General features: G+C 48.7%; 1 protein-coding gene and 1 non-coding gene across 10 annotated transcripts in view; both read right to left on the bottom strand.

Annotated features, from left to right (window-relative positions):
* Positions 1-3,746: 3,746 nt before the first annotated feature.
* The window catches only part of PLAT (plasminogen activator, tissue type), a 32,896-nt gene continuing 12,002 nt past the window's right edge, over positions 3,747-24,640 (bottom strand). For 5 of the 9 annotated variants that reach the window (XM_024250584.3, XM_024250587.3, XM_024250586.3 and 2 more), the window contains 13 exon segments: positions 22,164-22,261; positions 20,427-20,469; positions 17,956-18,093; positions 16,471-16,581; positions 15,963-16,137; positions 13,604-13,695; positions 11,227-11,398; positions 10,462-10,547; positions 9,015-9,210; positions 8,767-8,903; positions 8,451-8,591; positions 7,423-7,589; positions 3,747-4,665 (listed from right to left, as the gene is read on the bottom strand). In XM_024250584.3, the coding sequence (XP_024106352.2) occupies positions 4,507-4,665; positions 7,423-7,589; positions 8,451-8,591; positions 8,767-8,903; positions 9,015-9,210; positions 10,462-10,547; positions 11,227-11,398; positions 13,604-13,695; positions 15,963-16,137; positions 16,471-16,581; positions 17,956-18,093; positions 20,427-20,469; positions 22,164-22,235 (1,689 nt within the window). In that variant the 5' untranslated portion in view covers positions 22,236-22,261 and the 3' untranslated portion in view covers positions 3,747-4,506. 9 annotated transcript variants of the gene reach the window in all.
* Positions 13,408-13,528, bottom strand: LOC112134807 (small nucleolar RNA SNORA17). The gene has a single exon (XR_002916158.1). It is a non-coding gene; the product is annotated as a small nucleolar RNA SNORA17 (small nucleolar RNA).

Genomic DNA, 24,640 nt, shown 5'->3' on the forward strand with positions numbered 1-24,640 from the left:
TGGCATTTAGTCTAGGGCTTTCCCTATTCTCTTGACCTGCTTCTCTTGTCTTGTTAATTTAGGCATGAAACAGGGTGTCGCAGTACTCTGGCATCTTTATTCCAGGAGAGGCTTCTTACAAGATAAGGCACTGCGAGTCGATTGTTACGCCACACCTGTAACAATTTTCTATAAACATCTCATGGCCATCAAAAAACCTTAAAACTCAATGCGTACTCGCTGTGAGTGTTCAGTGCCAGCTAGTGCTCCACCCCTTCTCCCTCTCAGCCAGCGTCGACTGTCTGTTCGCCTGTGCTCCCGGTGCTCTGACCCTGGTGGTGGGACAGGAAGTTGGTTGTATACATGTACTTTTCTCTGTGGCCGGTAGGTGGGGACTCCATGCCATCAATACTCATTATTTTAATGGTTAGATTTTTTTTTTTTTTTTTTTTTTTTGGGACGGAGTCTTGCACTGTTGCCCGGGCTGGTGTGCAGTGGTGGGATCTTGGCTCACTGCAATCTCTGCCTCCTGGGTTCAAGAGATTCTCCTGCCTCAGACTCCTGAGTAGCTAGGATTACAGGCGCCGGCTAATTTTTTTTTTTTTTTTTTTTTTTGTATTTTTAGTAGAGACAGGGTTTCACTATGTTGGTCAGGCTGGTCTTGAGATCTGCCCGCCTCGGCCTCCCAAAGTGCTGGGATTACAGACATGAGCCACTGCGCCTGGCCAACTGTTAGAATTTTTTTTTTTTTTTGAGGCGGAGTCTCGCTCTGTCGCCCAGGCTCTGGTGCAGTGGCGCGATTTTGGCTCACTGCAAGCTCTGCCTCCCGGGTTCATGTCATTCTCCTGCCTCAGCCTCAGAGTAGCTGGGACTACAGGAGCCCACCATGATGCCCCGCTAATTTTTTGTATTTTTTTTTTAGTAGAAACGGGGTTTCACTATGTTAGCCAGGATGGTCTCGATCTCCTGACCTCGTGATCTGCCTGTCTTGGCCTGCCAAAGTGCTGGGATTACAGGCGTGAGCCATCACGCCCGGCCTTGTTAAAATTTTTAAAAGGAAATTTGACCAGCCTGGCCAACATGGCAAAACCCATCTCTACTGAAAAATACAAAAATTAGCTGGGCCTGGTGGCGGGCGCCTGTAATCCCAGCTACTGGGGAGGCTGAGGCAGGAGAATCGCTTGAACCCGGGAGGCGGAGGTTGCAGTGAGCCGAGATTGCACCACTGCACTCCAGCCTCGGCAAAAAGAGTGAGATTCCATCTCAAAATAAAATAAAATAAAAGGAAATTTAATTTCAAACTCTGAAACTTCCTCCAAGATCCTAAGTACTGAGGATTGCATGAGTCTTTGGCTTTTGAAGTTAAGTGGAACGAAAAGTTTATGCACTTTTTGATAAACAGACGTAACTGGGGCTCTGGGAGGGTACAGTGTCACCATCCGAGAGTTCCTCTAGGTCTTAACCCAGTAAGGAGTTGCACAGGTACCTGGAGATCTTATTCTCCTGGACTGTTACCATCTATTTGTTTTATTAACTAGCTGGGAATAATGAGAAGATGATATTTAATTTCCCCTGACACCCATTCCCGGTGATGATATGTTGCTCTTTGAGCGTGTTTTAGAATTTGCATCGCTGGGCTAGGGCCCCGTCTCTCAGTCAGGGGCCTCTTCTGAGCAATTGTCTCTATCTAGTCTGTGGTTCCAAGACTGCGTGGGAGGAATGCTGGGGCCTTTTTACCTCCCATTTCCATCCCCGGGGGCCTCACTGCCTCAGTTCATTTCATTAATCCTGAAGAAGAGCTTGTCCTGCAAAGGGGGAGGGGATGAAACCAGCTGAATTTCTGCTGGAGATTCAGTGGCTGGGGGTTCCTTTGTACTGATCCTCAGTGTTTTTCTTTTTTTTCTTTCTTTTTTTTTGCTAGACAGAGTCTTGCTCTGTCGCCCAGGGTGGAGTACAGTGACACAATTTCGGCTCACTGCAACCTCTGCCTCCCAGGCTCAAGCGATTCTCCTGCCTCAGTGTTCCAAGTAGCTGGAGCCACAGGCGTGCACCACCACACCCGGCTAACTTTTGTGTTTTAGTAGAGATGGGGTTTCGCCATGTTGGCCAGGCTGGTCTCGAACTCCTAGCCTCAAGTGATCCACCCACCTCAGCCTCCTAAAGTGCTGGGATTATAGGCATGAGCCACCGTTCCTGGCCTCAAACAATGTTTTTCTGAAATGGCTGAGATACACATCTGTCTAAAAATTGTAGAACATGCAAGTGAGCAGTCTGAAGTCAAGAAATCTGTGACTTAAGTTCTGTGACCTGCATTTATTTACTGGCTGGCCTAGGTACTTCAACACGTCAGGGATGTCCCCCGCTGCCTCCCCCACCCCAATCAAGCTCTTGGGCTTTAAAGAATCTCTTTCTTTTGTGAGTTTCAACGATTTTTCTTCCAAGAACCTCTAAACTGAGCAGTTCTGACAACTCCACCAGAGAGACGACCACCTTTCTCCTCTCTGAGGAGCTGTGTCAGCATATTCCCAACAGCAGCATTGCAGCATCTGATTTATTCTTGGAACTAGGATGTCAGCGAGAACAAAAGCTGCCAGGCAGCAGCCAGGAATAGGGGTTGCATCTCGTGAGTAGAAAGTAGTCTAAGAGGGCCGGGCACGGTGGCTCACGCCTGTAATCCCAGCACTTTGGGAGGCCGAGGTGGGTGGATCACGAGGTCAGGAGATCAAGACCATCCTGGCTAACATGGTGAAAACCCGTCTCTACTACAAATATGAAAAATTAGCCAGGTGCGGTGGCGGACACCTGTAGTCCCAGCTACTTGGGAGGCTGAGGCAGGAGAATGGCATGAACCCAGGAGGCGGAGCTTGCAGATAGCGCCACTGCACTCCAGCCTGGGCAAAAGAGCAAGACTCCATCTAAAAAAAAAAGAAAGTAGTCGAAGAGAAGCAGAATGCAGCATTACTTAGATAATACACTTGTGTGGACTGGTTTAGGGGTTCGATTTCTAATGAGCAGAAAATTAAGACAGAATGGGAAACAGATGGCCCAAATACCAGCTTCTAGGCCAAACCAACGGTTGGGATGTTGCTGTGTTAGCAAGGTCTTGCGAGGTTCTTCCTCCCTATCCCCACAACATTCCTCTCTTGCTGTCTGCTTGCTTGCCAGCCACCCCCTGGTTAATTTTCCCAAGGCATGCCCAGTTCCTCACTTCCCTGAGCAGAATCTCCATGGCTCCTTGTTGCCTACAGAATTAAGTCAATTAAGTCCAAACTCAGTTTGGTGTTCAGAGCCCCCATAATCTAAATTCCAGCTTATGTTCCTCTTCCTGAAGTTCACTTCAGACAAGCTCAACTCCTCATTTCTCCCTGTACTCCCCTCTCTTGGCCCTCTAGATATTCATACCTCCATGGAGAGTGCCTTTTCCACACCTGTCCACAGTCCACGTCTCACCCAGTTATTTTTTCCTTAAGATTCTATTTTTTCCTTAAGATTCCCTAATCCCTCTTGCAACTGAATTCTACTACAAGTCTGCCCTTTTGTGACCGGCTCCATTGTACCTTGGTACTTCCCTAAATGCCATATCATCCCATCAGACCAAGCATCCCTGTCCCTCCTTTTCCCGGTCTGGAGCACCTAGCCCATTGCCTTGTATGTTACAGGTGTTGTGTATATGTTAAGCGAGTGAAGCAGAATTCCAAATGATTTTAAAATGTGATCATGAATAAAGAGTGGGATACAGCATCTATAACAAAACCATTCCACTCTGATTTTGGAAAAACCGTGAAAAATAGATCTGAATTTATTAAGTACAGTATAAAACAGGGTTGTGGCAACAGAAAGTAAAAACTAACATGGATTGCTATAAATATGCTGAAGCCTAGTTGTTCAAATGATACAATTCTCTCATGCTACTCTAAAGTTTATAAAGAAAAAGGATTTACACTTTACACTGTACACAAAAGGAATACCTTCTGAGAGCTGGAGAGTGGGGAAAGGGGAAGGAGACTTGATGTCAAGGGTGCTTTTGAGGAACATGACGGGCCGGCCAGCCTGCCCCAACTTTGAGGCCCTGCTGGGCTCTTGTGACTATAAATATACTGTCTATTTCTAATGCAATCCGTCTTTCCTGAAAGATCTTGTTATCTTTTACTATTGAGACATGCTTTTATTTTTGTGGTCCTGTTTCCAAAGCTGCTCGTGGTGACAGGTCAGGAGGTTGGGCTTTAGCTGAAAACAGGGTGGCATGGCCACTTTTTGCCCAGGAAGGAGGCATTCCTGGAGAGGCTAGTGTGCATTCATGTCTTCCCATCTGACAGAGTATCCTGAAATCAGACCAAGTCCTGAAAACTTCCAAAATGGGAAGTATCTGGGAAAATGCACTCTTCCCTCTCCTGTAGGGTCTCCTCCCGCTTCTGCGGTGTGGTGGGTCTGGAGAAGTCTGTATAGAGAAGCACTCCGCCTTTGCAGTGTCTTCTGAAGAGGAAGAGGCGGGGTCTCATTTGCTTTTGAGGAGTCGGGTGTTCCTGGTTACGGTCGCATGTTGTCATGAATCCAGTCTAGGTAGTTGGTAACCTTGGTGTACACACCCGGGACATCCTTCTCTCCACAGCCCAGGCCCCAGCTGATGATGCCCACCAAAGTCATGCGGCCATCGTTCAGACACACCAGGGGGCCTCCCGAATCGCCCTGCAAAGGAGATAGCAGGTTTGGCGTTTGCAAAAAAAGCAGACTATCTGGAGAAAGTCAGTATGTGTAGCATGAACATCGTAATCTTCAAAATACAGCAGGCCCTTCAATAATATTCCATTCAATGTCATTTCATTATAACATTGATGAGGAAAACAAAAATCAATTCCTGTCTGGGGACACTGTCTGCCTGGGTTTTGTCCAGGTACCCCAGTTTCCTTCCACATCCCAAAGCTTGCACGTTAAGCCAACTGAGGATGTGTCTACGTGGGCCCAGTCTGAGTGAGTGTGGGTGTCAGTGGCTCTGCAATAGGATGGTGACGTCTGTCCAGGGCTGGTCCCGCCTGGCGCCCTGAGCTGCCAGGTGGCTCTGGCCACCCACACCTGAGACCCTGAACTGGAATAAGCAGGTTGGAAAATGAATGAATACAAAGTGTTATAAAGTAAAAATCTGTCTAGTCTGTGATAAATAGACGAATGAATGATGATAAACTGTGAGGTGTGGAGGCAGTCAGGGAGCCTGCCCTATTTGTGATTGTTTTTGAACCTCATGGTAGTAAGAGGTGTTCCTTACCATTTTTGCTTTGCAAACATTTATTCCCTGAATTAACCCACCGCTATTATGACCACCATCACTCACTTATTCTCAAAAATTGGGTAAATAAATACCATGTTTGTTTTTATTAACCTTTCTTAAATGTTGTATAGCTCACATTTATTTCAATATTGAATGTTAGAAGTGTTTTGGGTCTTTATTTAGAAGTTTGCTGATGTTTTTATGACTAGAAATATTGCCACAAAAACTTCACTCTTCTTTTTTTGTGTTTTGTTTGTTTTTTTGTTTGTTTGTTTTGAGACAGAGTCTCACTCTGTCACCCACCCAGGCTGGAGTGCAGTGGCGCAATCTCAGCTCACTGCAACCTCCATCTCCAGGGTTCAAGCAATTCTCGTGCTTACGGGCACGCACCACCACACCTGGCTAATTTTTGTGTTTTTAGTAGAGGCAGGGTTTCACCATGTTGGCCAGGCTGGTCTCGAACTCCTGACCTCACGTGATCCGCCTGCCTCAGCCTCTCAAAGTGCTGGGATTACAGGCATGAGCCCCGCACCTGACCAACTCTTGTTTATATCAATTAGCTGATGGTAAAATTGGTTTTGGAATTAGCTGATGGTAAAATTGGTTTTGTTATACATCATTCCACTTACAGTTGCAGTTTCTAAGAAACTATTTTTTCCAGGCATGCTGTTAAGTGGAGACTTACTGAAGAGTGGGTAAATTGCATCTCAGTTATCTTGGTCCTCTGGAGGATTAGGCTGTATCTATTCTGGTAAAGTAGAGTTAATTACTCAAACGTTTCAGGCCTCATAAACCCTGGCTTGGCTCCACCACTTACTAGCTGATGGCCTTACACTAACCATACTTCGGTTTTCTTATCTGTACCATACAGATAATATACTACCCATAGATGGTTATGGCGTTCAGTAGAAGAATGCATGAAAAGCACTGGAAGACATCTAGTAAAACTCTTGGTAATTGTTAGCTGTTCTTATATTGAATTAAAATGATTTGGTTTTGCTTGCAGATAATGGTTTCACTTTGGTACAACCTTTTTGTTTTTGGACTGTAAGTTGGTACAGCTGAGGTTTCTGAAGAAACCATTCAAAAAGAAACTAAATCCTGTCAGGGAATCAGAGGGGAAACTGCCGATATGACTGCCTTGCAAAAACAAAGCCCACACATCCTTCAGCACCAGAGCCTGACCTCACTTCTCTTTGTATCTCTTCTACCCCCAGCCCCTAAAGGAGAGCTTGGCACACTGCAGGCACTGAAATGTCTGAGGAAGATCAATTCCTTGGCTCTGTGTAGGTCTTAATACCAGCAGGCTGGTCTGTCCTCCCATACCCCAGTATCTGGCTAATCATGAAATATAAGTACTAATTCTAATAAGGATGCCCACACAAAGGACCTCAAATAGTGTGCTTTCCCAGGGTATTAGGGCTGAATGTGAGTTTTGAAAACTTCTTTCTCACATCATCTAGATCCTGCTTCCCAGTAAGTTGCCTTTCTGCCTTCTCCTTCTACAAAGCAGACTCCAATTCTCTAGCGCCAACAGAGGCAAACATTTCTTTTTTTTCTTTCTTTTTTTTGAGATTGAGTTTTGCTCTTGTTGCCCAGGCTGAAGCGCAATGGCGCAATCTGGGCTCACCGCAACCTCTGTCTCCCGGGTTCAAGCAATTCTCCTGCCTCAGCCTCCCGAGTAGCTGGGATTACAGGCATGTGCCACCATGCCAGGCTAATTTTGTATTTTTAGTAGAGATGGGGTTTCTCCATGTTGGTCAGGCTGGTCTCGAACTCCTGACCTCAGGTGAGCCTCCCACCTCAGCCTCCCAAAGTGCTGGGATTACAGGCGTGAACCACCACACCAGGCCGAGGCAAACGTTTCTTAATTGTGTGGCTCTCTCCATCACTTCAATAGTCAATCAATTGCCTGGGCTGAAAGGAAATCCTGTACAGGTGGAGTTTCCTGTGCAGATCCTGGGGAAATTTCCTGTAGTTTAGAATTCTTAGGTTTAGGTGACTTTGATTTTCCTCCAGTTGCTTTATTCTGTGAGGCCCTCATCTAGAATCCCCAGGGGTATCACTAACAGGAAATCACTCCACTCTGGTGATAACTTTTTTCTTTGGTAAAGAACCTGTTGTCCCAGGGGCATTTTCCCCTGGGTTGTGCCCAGCATGGGTGTACCACTCCTGGTTACCTGGCAGGCGTCGTGCAAGTTTGCCTGGGGCCCGCCGCTCCGAGTGTCTCCAGCACACAGCATGTTGTCGGTGACCGTTCTGTTAAGTAAATGTTGTGATGTGCAGCGGCTGGATGGGTACAGTCTGACATGAGCCTCCTTCAGCCGCTCCGAATAGAAAGGAGACACTGAAAGGGGAGAACCGTCATATGGTTTTAGGGAAAGTTATTTATAAACGTTTTTGAAAGAGAAAGCCAAATTTTCCAATAATAGCTAACATTGATCAAGATTCAACATGTATTAGGTCGAATCCTATGACACTGCTGGTATTTTATCGTTTTGACCCACAAAAACAGCAGGATTCCGGGACTGAACCCACAGCCTCTCCGTAGTGGCACTGCTGATGCTTCGGACCAGGCAGGTCCCTGTTGTGGGGGATGGGGACAGTCCTGAGCCCTGCAGTGTGCAGCATCCCTGGCTGCACTCGCTGAAGGCCGGTGTTAACCCTCACCCTGAACTGTAACAACCGAAAACATCTCCAGACCTCGCCAAACGTTTCCTGGGGGACGAAATCACCCCAACTGACAACCATTCGTTCAATATTATCTCATTTAACCCTCCTAATCTATTTAGGGAGATAGTTCTATCTCCACTTTACCAATGAGGAAACTGAGGCTGGGAGCAGTTCAAAATAAAAATCCATGTCCACGGTCACACAGCTCAGCAAGTGGGATTTGAAATCGGGTCTATGTAACTCCAGCTTCCCAGAACCCACACGCTTAGTGACTGTACTCCACTTCCTACTCAGAACCTTCCCAACACCTGCAGCACTTCGAGGCCCTCATACTGTTGTGTCCTTTCCTGGCCTGCAGTGTCCCTGTGAGGCAGAGACAGCAGAGACGGGCCCCCACGACACAGGGAGACAGGACTGGCGTCAGTGCCTGACCAGGGGCTGGAACTTCGCTCTCCTGACCCCATTTTCCTCTGGTGGACCGCAGCCTCCGCTGCTGTCCCGCAGACACGATGAGGAGGCCGAGACTTCCACTTACAGGCCTCATGCTTGCCGTAGCCGGAGAGCTCACACTCCGTCCAGTCCGGCAGCTGCAGGTCCGCCGGGGGAAGGCACACAGTGCGGACCACGCTGCTCTCCTGGGCACAGCGGGACGAATCCGATTTCAGCTGCAGCAGCGCTGGGAGGGAGAAAGGAGGAGTGAGCTGGCGTGAGGGCCGCGTCCCTGGGAGGGGAGGAACACGCAGGAGGGGCAGGGGCTGGAGGAGGAGGCCCGTCTGTGTAAACACAGGTGAGTGCATGTGGGTGTGTTGTGTGATCTGTATGAACTGGAGCCGGGAATGACGAGCTCTTACCAATGTCATTGTCGTAAGTGTCATCATCGAATTCCTTATGGACAATGTATTTTTCTACTTCAAATTTCTGCTCCTCCTCGCCGGGGACCACCCGGTATGTTCTGCCCAAGATCACCGTCAGGTGGTGGGGCGGAAACCTGGTAGAGACACAACCTTAGAATGCTATTTTTGCTGTGGGATTTCCCCTAAAGGGCTTGGTTTCTAGGCGTGAGAGGGTGGAAAAACCAACTGGGTTTCCGAGCCCCTACCTCTCCTGGAAGCAGTGGGCGGCGGAGAGAATCCAGCAGGAGCTGATGAGTATGCCCCCGCACAGGAACCGCTCTCCGGGCGACCTCCTGTGCTTGGCAAAGATGGCAGCCTGCCAGGGGTGGGAGGCGATGTCGGCGAAGAGCCCTCCTTTGATGCGAAACTGAGGCTGGCTGTACTGTCTCAGGCCGCAGGTGGCTGGGGAGGAAAGGACGAGGAGGCCGTCAGTCCCACAGGCTTCCTGCAGATGTGTAGGTAGAGTGAGGGGGCCATCTGCATGGCTGTAAAACCACAACTTTCACTTGGTGGGATCAGCATGCCGAGTGTTGTCCATACATTCTCTTTAGTTCCCACAGCGATGAGTTTCAGGAGGCGGAGACGTTTTTGCCCAAGGTTGCAATGGCACCTGGATTAGTTCCCAAGTATGTTTGACTCCAAAACTGGGGATCTGCCATCCTTCATTCCTTCTAATGTTTTCCTACAGCCATTTCCTGGCCTAAGAAATAAAGGATTGCAGCTTCCTTCTGAGGAATGTCTGCTCATTTCTTTTCCATCTGCCCAACCTTACCCATGCTTCAAGGCCCAGGTGCAATCCTGCCTCCTCACAAAGCTTTCCTGACGTCCGCACCTGCTCAGCTCTAAGGAGCTTAGGGACACGGACCACTGAGGACTCATATTAATGCCCTTGGGTGTGAGTTAGCTGGTGGTCTGTGTCTCATCGTCCCAGCTGGACTTGTGTTCCTTGGGGAACATTCTGGCTGATCTGTGTGTTCACAGGAGCTGATTAATAACCTGCTCTCTGGCCATTTCCAAACTAAAGTTTCAGTTTTTAGCAATATGCACCAACTTGAATCTCCTATCTCCCACATACATCATGAGCCAGCTCCCCTGTGTGAAATAGGTCAGCAGAAAATGTGGAAGATCTCACAGTGGAAGTACATGCCTTGGGGTCAGAGGGCACGATGGCAGGCCCTAGCTTTACCTCCCGGCTCCCAGCGAGCTTGGGCAGGCCACCTGGCGTCTAGGGGACTGCTTCCTACTCAGTAAACTGGAGGTAGGAAGACCACCTCCACCACACTGTTGGACGAATGTGGTGAAGGCACTTTATTATCTAAGGAGCCATGCATGCGAGGCCTCCTCCTCATTCCCCATTACTCTCAGCATCACCAATAGAGGCGTCTAGAGAGAGCGGGGTAGAGCCTACTGACTTCTCAGAGAGGTTGCTGTGTTCTTTTCTTTCTTCTCGCCCCTCCCCACCACCCCCGTGCATGGGACATGGACACCCGCCCATCCACCATGGCTTCAGTCATGGAAGCCCCTCCCCACCCAGCCTGGAAGTGTGGTAGGCACACAGTCTGCACCAGACAGCCATGGAGGCCTAGAAAGTGGCGAGGAGATGGTGAAGAAGGGAGACCAGGTGCAGGGAGGCAGCCGGGGCCCAGCCCTTACAGCAGGAGGGCACATCACAGTACTCCCACGTCAGCCTGCGATTCTTCAGCACATGGCACCAGGGCTTGGCGTCCCCATCAGGATTCCTAAATGATAAGAGAGTTTAAGGTTTCCTTTTTATCTTCTTCTTTTTTAATTTTTGTAGAGATGGGGTCTTGCCGTGTTGCCCAGGCCAGTCTTGAACTCCTGGGCTCAAGCGATCCTCCTGCCTCAACCTCCCAAAGTGCTGGGATTACAGGTGTGCACCACCACACCAGGCCAGGAGTTTAGGGTTTTCAGTCCCATTTTCGGTCACATCACAGGCCATGTAAGAGTAGAAGGAGACTCAGTAAACCAATGAAAACCACTGAGCTGGGAGGGAGGACTTTGTGGCACACCCCCACCCTGGGAGAACTTCTCTTTAACTTTGTTATCCAATCAGTAATGTAGTGTTCTAATCTCATAGGGTTGTCAGACAGAACTGTGAGCTGTCCTGTTACGGAACTCTTACAAATCACTGGAATAAAGATGTCATGAGAACAGCTGAGGACTAAATGGTTACAGGCCAGGACCCTTAACTTGGGATTTAGGTTGGAAAACTGGCAGACCTTGCTTTTCACAATACGTGTTATTCTAGCAAGTGAAGAGGTTGGACTAGATAATATCCATGGGTGCCTCCCACACACTGGGTCTGTCATGCAACTTGAGGCATTGGATCTTCCCCCATCTCACACCCTAATCCCACGTTCTGCCAAGATCTGAACCCCCCGCCCCTGTGCTACCTACCGGCAGTAATTATGTTTGCCCAGGCCCAGTGCCTGGGCGTTGGGGTTCTGTGCTGTGTAAACTTTGCCTATCAGGATCATGGAATTCCACAGGAGGCAGGAGGCACCCGACTCGGTGAGGCTGTGCGTGCCACGGTAGGCTAACCCATTCCCAAAGTAGCAGTCACTGTTTCCTAGAAGAAAAGAATTCTCAAACTGAAACAAAAACAAATTCTGAAGCACGCAAGTCAAGGCTGGGGCTTGAAGTGGAGCTGCCGACCGAGGAAACTGGAGGCCGCTAGCCCGGCACTGAGAAGAGTGTAACACCTTATACTTCCCCTTTTGTTGCCCAGGCTAGAGTGCAATGCGTGATCTCGGCTCACTGCAACCTCCACCTCCCGGGTTCAAGCGATTCTCTTACCTCAGCCTCCCGAGTAGGTGGGGTTACAGGCATGCGCCACCATGCTAGGCTAATTTTGTATTTTTAGTTGAGACAGGGTTTCACTATGTTGGCCAGGCTGGTCTTGAACTCCTGACCTCAGGTGATCTGCCCGCCTCAGCCTCCCAAAGTGCTGGGAGTACAGGTGTGAGCCACCGTGCCCGGCCTGAGCCTTTTCCCCCCTCTTTGAGTTCTTTTACTTAGAGATGGCAAGGGGGTTTCATCTCCACCGGAAGTGGCTCCCTAGATTGCTATGTTGAGAGAGAGTCTGAGGGCATCTTCAGGTTCAGCAGGAAGGCTGCTACGTTCCATGAGTGGGGGCTGTTTCTGAAGCTGCTTTGAAAGCCAGTAGGGGTTTCCTTGTGTTACTTAACAGGCTGCAGTGAACCAAGGTGCTTCAGTGGGGCTGGGGTGGGGGTTATTTCTTGGACTGTGTCTGCCAGTGTCCTGAGGATCTGATGATGGGCTTGGGAAGGAGGAGGGTATGAGCCGTAGAGTACTGCCTGTTTTCATCTATTTCCCCCATTTTTCCATTTTTTTCTCCCCACCTGAAACTGACAAAGCATACCTCTATACATAAATACCATAAATAGAAGGGATTTTCAAGATTATCTAGATCTGCGAGTCCTCATTTAGACCAGACCATGGGGGATGTGGAGGATGCTGTAGAGTGACTGTAAAGTTTTCAGAGTCACAGGCATCACCCGTGGACCTGGGTGCTGATTGCATATAGCTGGTGTGTGTTTATATATCATATATAAATTTAATATATGTGTATTACATATATATATACACACACACACACACACACACACACACACACATATTTATGTATTTATTTTGAGGCAGGATCTCACTGTCACCCAGGCTGGAGTGCAGTGGCACAATCATTGCTCACTGTGGCCTCAACCTCCTGGGCTCAAGCGATCCTCCCACCTGAGCCTCCCAAGCAGCTGGGACCATAGGCACGAGCCACCACACCTGACTAATTTTTGTATTTTTTGTAGAGATGGAGTCTCACTTTGTTTCCCAGGCTGGTCTCAAACTCCTGGGCTCAAGCAGTTCTCCCGCCTCAGCCTCCCAAAGTGCTGGGATTATAGACACGAGCCACTGCACCTGGCCCTATATATATTTAGAACTTAAAAAAAATCTTTCATAGTGCTGTGATAAATGTGATAAGTAATGTAATGATTTGTAAAAGCACCACTGAATTCATAGTACTTTTCTGTAACTTAGCATTTCATTTTTTTCTTTTTTTTGAAACCGTTTTTTGTTCTATCACCCAGGCTGGAGTGCAGTGGCATGATCTTGGCTCACTGCAACCTCCATCTCCCAGGTTCAAGCAATTCTCCTGCCTCAGCCTCCTGAGTAGCTGGGATTACAGGTGCCCGCCACCATATCTGGCTAATTTTTGTATTTTTAGTAGAGACAGGGTTTCACCATGTTGGCCAGGCTGGTCTCAAACTCCTGACCTCAGGTGATCCGCCCGCCTCAGCCTCCCAAAGTGCTGGGTTTATAGGCATAAGCCACTGCGCCTGGTCTTGTAACTTAATATATTTTTTTTCAATTTTGGAAGTTGGTTTTTTTTTTTTTGCATTAAAAGGTTTGAGAGGGAGTGAAAGAGAGAGAAAGCCCCATTCACCCATTAATCAAAAAAGGGAGAATCTCCATTCATTCTCAAAAGGACTGAAAACCACTGATTCAGCCCCATCCTCTCCTCCATAGAGGAGGAAATTGAGGGTCAGAGTGTGAGGAGATCAGCTCCAGGTCAGACAAATAACCAGTCAGAGGCCAAGCCCAGGCACTGACCTAAGTCCTGTCTTTCTTCCCTCTGCAACCAAAATGACTCACTCCTGGCCTCCCCCTTTCTCCCCTCAGGTGCAGGAGGACTGTCGGCCTGTCCTCCTGGACTCTCCTCCCCAAGGGACATTCAGGGAAAGGCGGGGTGGCTGCCACTTACCCTCGGAGCAGGCAGGGGTGCTGCAGAACTCTGAGCTGTACTTCCCCGCCTTGAAGACGTAGCACCAGGGCTTTGAGTCTCGATCTGGGTTTCTGAAAAATCAGCCAAGGGGAGGGCCAGGGTAGGTCAAAGGTGAAGCCTCTCCTTTAGGACCCAAGGATTTTGGTATCCTTTTCTGGAGGAATGGGGATTGCTTCTTCTTCTTCTTTTTTTTTTTTTTTGACAGAGTCTTGCTGTTTCTCCCAGGCTGGAGTGCAGTGGTGCATCTCCTCTCACTGCAGCCTCCGTTTCCTGGGTTTGGGCAATTCTTCAGCCTCAGCTTCCCGAGTAGCTGGGATTACAGGTGCCTGCCACCATGCCTGGCTAGTTTTTGTATTTTTAGTAGAGACAGGGTTTCACCATGTTGGCCAGGCTGGTCTTGAACTCCTGACCTCAGGTGATCCACCTGCCTTGGCTTCCCAAAGTGCTGGGATTACAGGTGTGAGCCACCACGCCCAGCCAGGAGTGCGTTTTTGGTTGTACACTGGTAGTTGTATCATGTTAGGCAGGAGTATGATTTTGTTCCTGTGTTTACTTGGAGGTGAAGGATGGTTTAATGAGATGCACGTGAGTGCCAAATTGACAAGGTGTGGACTGGAATAGTCTTATATGTCAACTTGGCCAGGCTGTGGCACCCAGTCAGTTAACCAAACATTCATCTAGGAGTTGTGAAAGTGTTTTATAGATGTGGTTAATATCTACAGCCAGTTGACTTTAGAAAAGGAAATTGTCCTAGATAATGTAGTTGGGCCTCGTCCAATCACTTAAAGGCCATAAGAGCAAATATGAGGTTTCCTGAATAAGAAATTCTGCCTTAAGAGAGCAGCCCCAGCTTCTGCCTGCAATTCCAGCCTGGCTTACCTAGACGTTTCAGACTTGCCAGCCCCCACGATCCTGTCAGCCAGTTCCTTAACATAAATGTCTATCTATCTAGTATGAAAGGAAAATAAATCTCGGGACCCCAACGTCAGTGAGCCAAGGGAAATGTCAAGCCGGGAACTACGTCAGGCAAACCTGCCTCTCATTTATTCCTCAATAAGATAGCTGCAAAGTTTTGTTTTTTTTTAAATTCCCTACAAGGACATTCCTTGCAGGCCTAAAGATCTTTACCCTAAAGCAGTTCTGTTGACTTTCACCTTGGCATTGTAAACGGATAGCTTATCTTCCCAGGTGCAGGACAGAAAATCATCCCTCTGCTCATCTGAGACAAATGCATATCTGATTGCTTCCTCTGCCCTATTGTTTATGTAAAAATGCAGATCAACTGAGCCAGACTCAATTGTGTGTTCAGTGAAAAGCTGATCAAGGACTCAGAATACAGCCTTTTGTCTCTTATCTACCTATGGCCTGGAAGCCCTTGCTTTGAGTTATCACAACTTTCCAGACCAAACCGATGTACATCTCACACATGTTGATTGATGCCTCATGACTCCCTAAAACGTCTAAAGGCAAGCTGTGCCCTGACCACCTTGGGCAGATGTCCTCAGGACCTCCTGAGGCTGTGTCACGGGGTGTCCTTAACCTTGGCAAAATCAACTTTCTAAATTGATTGAGACCTGTCTCAGATACTTTGGGTTCACACACATTCTCTCTCTCTCTGTCTCTCTCTCCTCTCTCTCTATCTCTGTCTATCTCTCTATCATCTATCAGTCTGTCTATCATCTATCATCTTACATGCACTATCTATCACCTATGTATCTATCATCTAATCTATCACCTATCAATCATCTATCATCTATCAATCTATCACCTATCATCTATAATCTATCCATCTATCATCTATTTATCATTATCTATCATCTATTTAATCTATCATCTATCAATCATCTATCATCTATCAGTCTATCATCTATGTATCTATCATCTATTTATCTTTCTAATCATCTATCTATCATCTATCACCTATCATCTATCTATCATCTATCCATCTATCATCTATCATCTGTCTATCTACCATCTATCATCTATGTATCTATCATCTATTTATCTAATTTATCTATCAATCATCTATCAATCTATCATCTATTTATCACCTATCATCTATCTATCTGTCATCCGTCTATCATCTATCCATCTATCATCTATTTATCATCTATCTATCATCTATGTATCATCTATTTAATCTATCACCTATCAATAATCTATCATCTATCAATCTATCATCTATCACCTATCATCTATCATCTGTCTATCATCTATCCATCCATCCATCCTGTATTGGTTATGTTTCTTGGGAGAACCCTGATGGATCTGACAGAATCTTTCCCCAGCTGTAGCAGCTTCTCACAGGGGGAATCCCTCCTTGGGGATGTGCCCTCACCTGCAGTAGTTGTGGTTCCCCAGGCCCAGCCTGATGGCGTCTGGCCTCCGCCCGCTGTAGGGCTTCTGGGCCAGCGCGCTGCTGTTCCAGTTGGTGCACTCGGCGCCGCTCTCCGCTGTGCTCCACGTGCCCCTGTAGCTGATGCCCTGGTCCTCGTAGCACGTGGCCCTAGTATCTGATGGAGAGCAGGGCATGGATGCCTCACATGGAAATCCCCTTTCATTCAGCCCTCAGGAGGCTCCCCTTTCTGCCCTGTCCTCCCCCAGGCCTGATGCAGGCTGGCTCGGAAGCCACAGGCTGGGTGGCAAGGGTGCCAGCCTGGATTCAGGGTCACACCTAGGCTCTGCCTGCTGCCTGGCACTGTGCTTCCTGACCCATGGCAGAAGCGCCTTCCCTATCCCTGGCCCCCACCCCTGGCCCTGCCATCACACCCTGCCTTTCCTTCCGGGGGCGGGGGAGACTGGAGAGGTGGGATTTCAGCTTGTTTCACGTGCTCTCACCTACTCACCTATTTCACAGCACTTCCCAGCAAATCCTTCGGGGCACTGGCACACGAAATCGGAGAAGTACAGGGCCTGCTGGCAGGTGCCCCCGTTGAAACACCTTGGCTCGCTGCAACCTGTCAAGTATAAACAAGGAAGCCCCTAATGACAGCCTCTCTCTGTGAGCTCGGGCCATGGTTCCAGGAGCCCTGTCTACCACAATCCACACACACTCAAGTCGCACAGCGTGGAACACGTGTATACCAGTTCTGCATCCTACAAATACTGTTTTCATCCTGCCTTTGGTTGAAAAAAATCCTCAATAAGATAGCTGCAAAGTTGTTTTTTTTTTTAATTCCCTACAAGGACATTCCTTGCAGGCCTAAAGATCTTTACCCTAAAGCAGTTCTGTTGACTTTCACCTTGGCATTGTAAACGGATAGCTTATCTTCCCAGGTGCAGGACAGAAAATCATCCCTCTGCTCATCTGAGACAAATGCATATCTGATTGCTTCCTCTGCCCTATTTTATTTTGAGATGGAGTCTTGCTCTGTCACCCAGGCTGGAGTGCAGTGGTACAATCACAGCTCACTGCAACCTCCACTTCCTGGGTTCAAGCAATACTACTGCCTCAGCCTCCTGAGTAGCTGGGATTACAGGCGCCTGCCACCATGCTTGGCTAATTTTTGTATTTTTAGTAGAGACAGGGTTTCACCATGTTGGCCAGGCTGGTCTCGAACTCCTGACCTCAAGTGATTCGCCCACAATATGACTGTCCTATAAGTGGACCCTGCAGGTCAGACAAGTGTTGTTCAAGGTTCCCCTGTACTTTCAAAGCAGCTCCAAGGATGATGTGAGTTAAAATATGAAGAATGTGCTCTATGTGCCAGGCGCTGTTGTACAGTCTACAAAAATTAGCTAATTTAATCCTCACAGCAAACCATGATGTGTGTACTGTTATTACCACCTCTTTACGGATGAGGAAACTGAGGCAATTGGGCATTTGCCCAAGGTCACTTGGTCTCGCTCCCTTTTCTGCTTGTACCTTCACCTCCGCCTAAGGCCGAACAGGCCTGGAGGCTCATTTTGAAGATTTGAACTTTCCGGGGACCATGAAAGACAGGGCTCATGAGACTGGACCCCTGAACTCGAAGCCTCAGCTTGAAGTCAATTTGTACTGGGCTTTTCTGTGTTTTTGTTTTTGTTTGTGTTGTTTTGTTTTGTTTTAGAGATGGGGGCTTGCCCTGTCGCCGAGGCTGAAGTGCAGTGGCGCAATCATAGATTACTGCAGCCTCCAACTCCTGGGCTCAAGTGATCCTTCCGCCTCAGCCTACCAAGTAGTTGGGACTACATACCAGGTCTGGCTAATTTTTTTATTTTTTATAGAGACAGGGGACTTGTTATGTTGCCCAGATTGGTCTTGAACTCCCGGGCTCCAGCGATCCTCCTGCCTTGGCCTCCTAAAGTGCTGGGATCACAGGCATGCACCACCTCCCAGCCTCAGTACATACTTTTGACAGGCACCGAGTGGCACTGTGCCCTGCCGCTGTTGCACCAGCAATATTCCACCCGGTTGCTTCTGAGCACGGGGCGCAGCCATGACTGATGTTGCTGGTATATCATCTGCGTTTTTTCATCTCTGCAGATCACTATGAGAAAAGACAGGCCAGCCTCATCAGAGTATGACTCAAAATGAAATGCCTCACCACCCCTGGACCTACTGAGAAAACTCCCTCACTTGCTTTCTATAGACTGCATTGCATACTCTCTTATTGAAGAGACACAACTGGAAGATAACAAGATAATGAATACTGGCCAAACACGTGACTGATGCCTGTAATCTCAGCACTTTGGGTGGCCGAGGTGGGTGAATCACTTGAGGTCAGGAGTTCGAGACCAGCCTGGCCAACATGGTGAAACCCTATCTGTACTAAAAATACAAAAATTAGCCAGGGATGGTGGCAGGCGCCTGTAATCCCAGCTACTCAGGAGGCTGAGGCAGGAGTATTGCTTGAACCCAGGAAGTGGAGGTTGCAGTGAGCCATGATTGTACCACTGCACTCCAGCCTGGGCGACAGAGCAAGACTCCATCTCAAAATAAAATAAAATAAATTTGCATTTATTTTCTGAGTGCCATTGAATATCTTCTCATATGATTTATTTATTTTATTTATTATTTATTTATTATTATTATTTTTGAAACAAAGTCTCACTCTGTCACCCAGGCTGGAGTGAAGTGGCATGATCTCGGCTCACTGCAACCTCCACCTCCCGGGTTCAAGTGATTCTCCTGCCTCAGCCTCCTGAGTAGCTGGGATTACAGGTGCCTGCCACCATGCCTGGCTAATTTTTGTATTTTTGGTAGAGACGGGGTTTCACCATATTGGACAGGCTGGTCTCGAACTCCTGATCTCAAGTGATCCACCTGCCTTGGTCTCCCAAAGTGCTGGGATTACAGGCATGAGCCACCGCGCCCAGCCTAATTTTTTCTTTTCTTTTCTTTTTCTTTTTCTTTTTTTTTTTTTTTTGAGGGTCTCTGTCACCCAGGCTGGAGTCCAATGGTGCTGTCTTGGCTCACTGCAATCTCTGCCTCCCAGGCTCAAGCAGTCCTCCTGCGTCAACCTCCCAAGTAGCTGGGACTACAAGTGCACACCACCACACCCAGCTAATTTTTAAATGTTTTGGAGAGGCGGGGTGGGGTGTGGGAGGCAGAGGGGTCTCACTATGTTGCCCATGCTGGTCTTGAACTCCTGGGCTAAAGCCATCCTCCTGGATCTGCCTCCTAAAGCGCTGGAGTTACAGATGTGAGCCATTGCACCTGGACTTTTTCTCATTGTAATTCACCAAAAAATATATATATGCATAACTGTCTACCAGAGTTTTCATCCACATAAGTATTACCACACAGAAATGATGCATTTTTGGCCCCAAAGAAAATTGACATTTTAGTCTTTGCAGAAAATGTGCTACTTCTCCAAGTATTTTTGGCATAATGAAAATAGTTGAAGTAGTCCCATTAATATTTTCATGCCATCTTTCTGTTTTCAAGCCAGAATGGCAACTTAAAAAACAACAACTTTACTTTCAATTAATTAAAGAAGTAGCACGTGCCCACTGTAAGTCAGACCCTTGCTGCTTCAGAGGTCACTGAGGCCAGGATACCCTGGTAGGAAGCAGGGTGCCATCCAACAACGAAGGCATTAAGAGTCCAGGTGTGACTCACTCTGGGGAGCGAGTCACCCTTTTTAACACCTTTACAAAGGGTATTGCAGAGTCTTCCAGACTCAAAGGAACTAGGTCGTGAAGGAGGGAAATTGAGGGCCTAAGTTGGTAGTTTTGGACCTGAAGCTGGGCCTCGCATTCCTCAGCCTTCTAGAGTCAACTCTAGATGTGGACTTAGGGACCCCACCATGTCTAGGGGTTGCCTGGGTGGGACATCCCAGTTGGGACATCCCAGTTGGATCAACAGAGGGAAATGGATACACAGGGATGTTGTTACCAAAGCTGCCAGTGCACTGCGGTGGGATCACAGCCTAGGATGAGACCCAGAGCATGGGGCTGGCCTCGGCCGTGACTGCCCTGGCTCTGCTGCTGGCAGCTGTGTGACCCTGGGCAAGCCACTTGCTCTCTCCTGGGCTTTGCCTTCTGATCTGTATAACCAGGACCTTGGGCCAGTGGCCGCCCCCCGCAGCCCCTGCTAGGTTGTGATCCCTGACAGCCTGGCTCCTTGAGGGGGAACACGTGTTTCTGCTCCCCTTAGAATCAGAACCCGCCCAGTGGCCGCAGCTGATGGGAGAATGGTGCCGACACAGGCATCTCTGTAGAATCATGCTGCAGTGGCACTGTCACACCATAGGCAGGTGGTGGGTGGAATAAGGCAGGTGGTGGGTGGAATAAGGCAGGTGGTGGGTGGGTGATGCACCCTGCACCCCACCCTGCCTCCCTCCCTGACGACCCCATGCACCCCTCAGCTTCACCCGACCTTGGTAAGATCTGGCTCCTCTTCTGACTCGGGCATGGATTTCCTGCGAAGAAACCAGAGGTGGAGGAAGGATCAGCACATGCCAGGTGTACTAAGAGTAAAGGTGGCCAACCCAGAAGCCCACATGAACCTGCTGGCCAGATACCCCTGCTCAGAGACCCCCTCGGGTAACTGGCCCAAGTGAAAGTCCATCTCCTGCCTTCTAGTCCAATTGTTCCCCTCCTTCCTGACTGGCTCTGTCCAGAAGAGCTTTCTGCATGGTGGAAATGTTTTCTGTCTGTGCTGTCCACGATGGAAGCCACACAGGGCCACCGAGTGCTTTGAATGTGGCCAGTGGGACTGAGAAACAATTTTTAACTTTAATTATTTTAAATTTAAACAGCTGCACATGGTAAGTGGCCACCATATTGGGCAATGGAGTTGCAGCTGCCTGTCTGCTCCACGTGGTCACCTGGCTGTCCCCGCTGTAGGGTCCTGTGGGAGAGGTGTGGTTAGTTTGGACTTCCGTGAAGCCCTTTATTGCTAGGCATTTTCAGAGAGTGTGTGTAGCGCTTCCATCTCAGCTAGAGAGTAGGCACCATGAGGGCAGCTTGCCTCTGCTGTGGCTCACGGCACTTGCATTGCCTTTTTCTTTTCTTTTTTTTTTCTTTGAGACGGGATCTCAGTTTGCCACCCAGGCTGGAGTGCATTGGTGCAATCATATCTCACTGAAGTCTCAACCTCCTGAACTTAAGTGATCCTCCCGCCTCAGCCTCCTGAGTAGCTGGGACCACAGGTGCATACTAGTACACCCGGCTAATTTTTAAATTTTTTGTAGAGACAGCATCTCACTATATTGCCCAGGCTGGTCTCAAACTCCTGGGCTCAAGCGATCCTCCCACCTCGGCCTCCCAAAGTGCTGAGATTATAGGTGTGAGTCACTGTGCCCTGTCCTGCATTGTCTTTTATAAATACAGTCCACTTTGTATATCTGCAGGTTCCATGTCTGTGGATTCAACCAAAACAGAAAAATAAAAAATAATAATAGAAGCTGAGCTTGTGGCTCACACCTGTAACCCCAGAGCTTTGGGAGGCCAAGGCTTAAGCCTAGGAGTTTGGTGCTGCAGTGAGCTATGATTCTGCCAGTGCACTCCAGCCTGGGTGACAGAGTGAGACCCTGTTTCCAAAAAATATATAAATAAATAATACAACAATAAAAATAACACAAATTTAAAAATACATTATTACAACTATTTACATAGCATTAACATTGTACTAGGTATTATAAGTAATTTAGAGATGATTTAAAGTATACAGGAGGGTGTGCATAGGATATGCAAACTCTACACCATTCTATATGAGGAACCTGAGTATCCCTGGATTTTGGTATCCTTGGGGGTCCTGGAACAAATACCCCATAGATATGAGGGACAAGTGTACTTTATGGATTAATTCGAATACATTCTTTAAAAACAGCTGCAAAAAAAGGCAGTCACAGGCAGGGAGTGGAATGTTAATTCCGCTTACTCAGGTCAAAATAAGTGCCTAGGGCTCTGCACTGGGCCCCCAAATACAGCGTCTGCTGTACAGAAGGGAGTGTGTGCTGTGTGCTCCACAGTAATGCCAGCCCCTTGTCCCTGTGCCTCTCTGCTCCCTGACAGCATTCCCACCTCCATGGCCCAGATGGACACAGACCCCTGGAGCCTCCGGAAGCATCGCAGCCTTGAGGGGCGGGACACAGGGATCCTGGACACCAACCTGGCTGGGTAAAGCGAAGACTGCTCCACAGAGCAGCAGCACACAGCAGAGCCCTCTCTTCATTGCATTCATGATTGCTTCACAGCGTCCCTTAAATTCTGGAAGGAGAGAAAAAAGAGCTTGATCACAGGGTGCGAGAGGTCCCTGATGGCAACAGAGGAGGAGAAGCTGCAACGTTGTCCTGGCTGGCTTCCTCCAGTGCCAGCCCTGCGGGAGAAACGCCAGACATGCATCTAGAAGAGGATTCTAGAAACTACGTATTTTTTATTGTTGCAAAATATACATAACACAAAATTTACCACCTTAACGATGTTAAGTGCACAGTTCAGTGGCATTAAGCACGTCATATTGCTGTGCGGCCGGCCGTCACCACCGCCCATCTCCAGAACTTCTCCATCACCCCTAACTGAAACTCTGTAGCCATTAAAGAACAACTCCCCATTCCCCTTTTCCCCAGCAGCCACACTGCTACTTTCTGTCTGTATGAACCTGACTGCTCTACATACATCCTAGAAGTGGAATCAGACAGCGTTTCTTCTTTTGTGACTGGTTTATTTCACTTTGCAAATGTCTTCAAGGTGCATCCATGCTGTAGCATGTCCTTTTTTTTTTTTTTCTTTTAAGATGGAGTCTTGCTCTGTCATCCAGGCTGGAGTGCAGTGGTGTGATCTCGGCTCACTACAAGCTCCACCTCCCGGGTTCACGCCATTCTCCTGTCTCAGCCTCCTGAGTAGCTGGGACTACAGGTGCCCGCCACCACGCCCGGCTAATTTTTGTATTTTTAGTAGAGAAGGGGTTTCACCGTGTTAGCCAGGATGGTCTTGATCTCCTGACCTCGTGATCCGCTCGCCTCGGCCTCCCAAAATGGTGGGATTACAGGCGTGAGCCACCACGCCCGGCTGCCTTTTTTTCTTCTTTCTTTCTTTTTTTTTTTTTTTTTTTTTTTTTGAGACAGGGTCTTGCTCTGTCATCCAGACTGGAGTGCAGTGGCATGAACACGGTTCACTGCAGCCTTGACCCACCAGGCTCAAGAGATCCTCCTGCCTCAGCTTCCCAAAGAGCTGGGACTTCAGGCATGCACCACCGTGCCTGGCTAAGAGAGAGAGAGTGTGTGTGTGTGTGTGTGTGTATGTGTGTAGAGACAAGGTTTCTCTATGTTGTCCAGGCTAGTCTCGAACTCCTGGGCACAAATGATCCTCCTTCCTCAGCCTCCCAAAGTGCTGGGATCAGGCGTGAGCCACTGCGCCCAGCATTTTTCCTTCCTTTTTAAGGCTGAATAGTACTCCACTGTGGGATAGAACACATTTTGTTTATCCATTCGTCTGCCAATGCCAGGAGATAATTTTGCCCAGAGATTTCTGTGGGCTGAAGGGCTAGACCATTTCTGAGACGTCTTGGCAGCCCAGAGACCACAGCGCTCTGGCTTGGTTTCCTGGAAGGGAATTCCTGCCCTGGGCTTGACTAGATGGAGCCGCAGTCATGTCCTCTTGGACTTCTGCAGCGGAAGCCGTTGGGATTTTATTGCCAGCACATCATAGAGCCAGCCTGCCTTAGACTGCTCAGGTTCCTCCACACAGGATGGAGCCTACTCCCCTGCCTGAGGGTCTCCCCACAAAGCAGAGGCCCCCCAACCCAACCTCCACCCCCCACCCCCTCACCGCTCTGCCGGAACATCTGTCTCCTTTTTCACAGACTGCAACAGATCCGGCAATGTGCATATTTGCAGGAAGGAGGGGAGGCAAATGATGTTTGGTCAGAAGACTCAGATCTTCCTGGACCCCAGAGCCCCAGTTTCCATCTGCCTCTCCTCTGTGATCCTGCCCTCGGCAGCTAAAAGTAGGTTAGTCGGTCGGGTGTTATTTTGTGGTCTGGCGGCCTGTTCCCTCCTTCATCCACAAAAATTAAAGCATGGCATTTCTTTCCCTGACTCATTTCCCTTCGGTCACAACAACTTCAGGTCCCACCCTCCCCCTCCCCCAAGTGTCCTAGGGGCCTGGAGGCACAGGGGCTTCCAGGCCTTGCCTCCCTGCCTGGGTCCAGCTCTGGATCTTTGATTCTTACTTCGAAAAGAACTCCCCCGTGGGAGGTGCTGATCACCCTCCTTGCCTCGCTACATTTCACGCCTGACAGATTCTCCCTGGGCTCCTGTGTCAGGCAGAGGGGCGTAGGAAGAGGGCGAGGGAAGCCTGCAGGAGGCTCCGGGTACAGCAATTCCATTGAGAAAACACAGCTCAGAGGGAGGCTTGCCAGCCTGGCATCCTCCCAGCCTTCCTGCACCTGTCCCATCAGGAGGGAACAGAAGTGCCATCTCCAGCCTTTGAGCCTGCAGTGCCCGAGGTCTCCCTGGAGTGCGCTCTTTGGGTGTCCCTTTCTCCCCTGGAGGAAGCAGCTGTGCTACTCCCTGGCTCCAGGCAGTTTCAGAAGAAAGGGAGTTGGGAGCCGAGGCCACCCAGAACAGGAGTGCGGGGTGGAATCTT

Source organism: Pongo abelii, chromosome 7, assembly GCF_028885655.2.
Source record: "Pongo abelii isolate AG06213 chromosome 7, NHGRI_mPonAbe1-v2.0_pri, whole genome shotgun sequence".
Lineage (NCBI taxonomy): Eukaryota > Metazoa > Chordata > Mammalia > Primates > Hominidae > Pongo > Pongo abelii.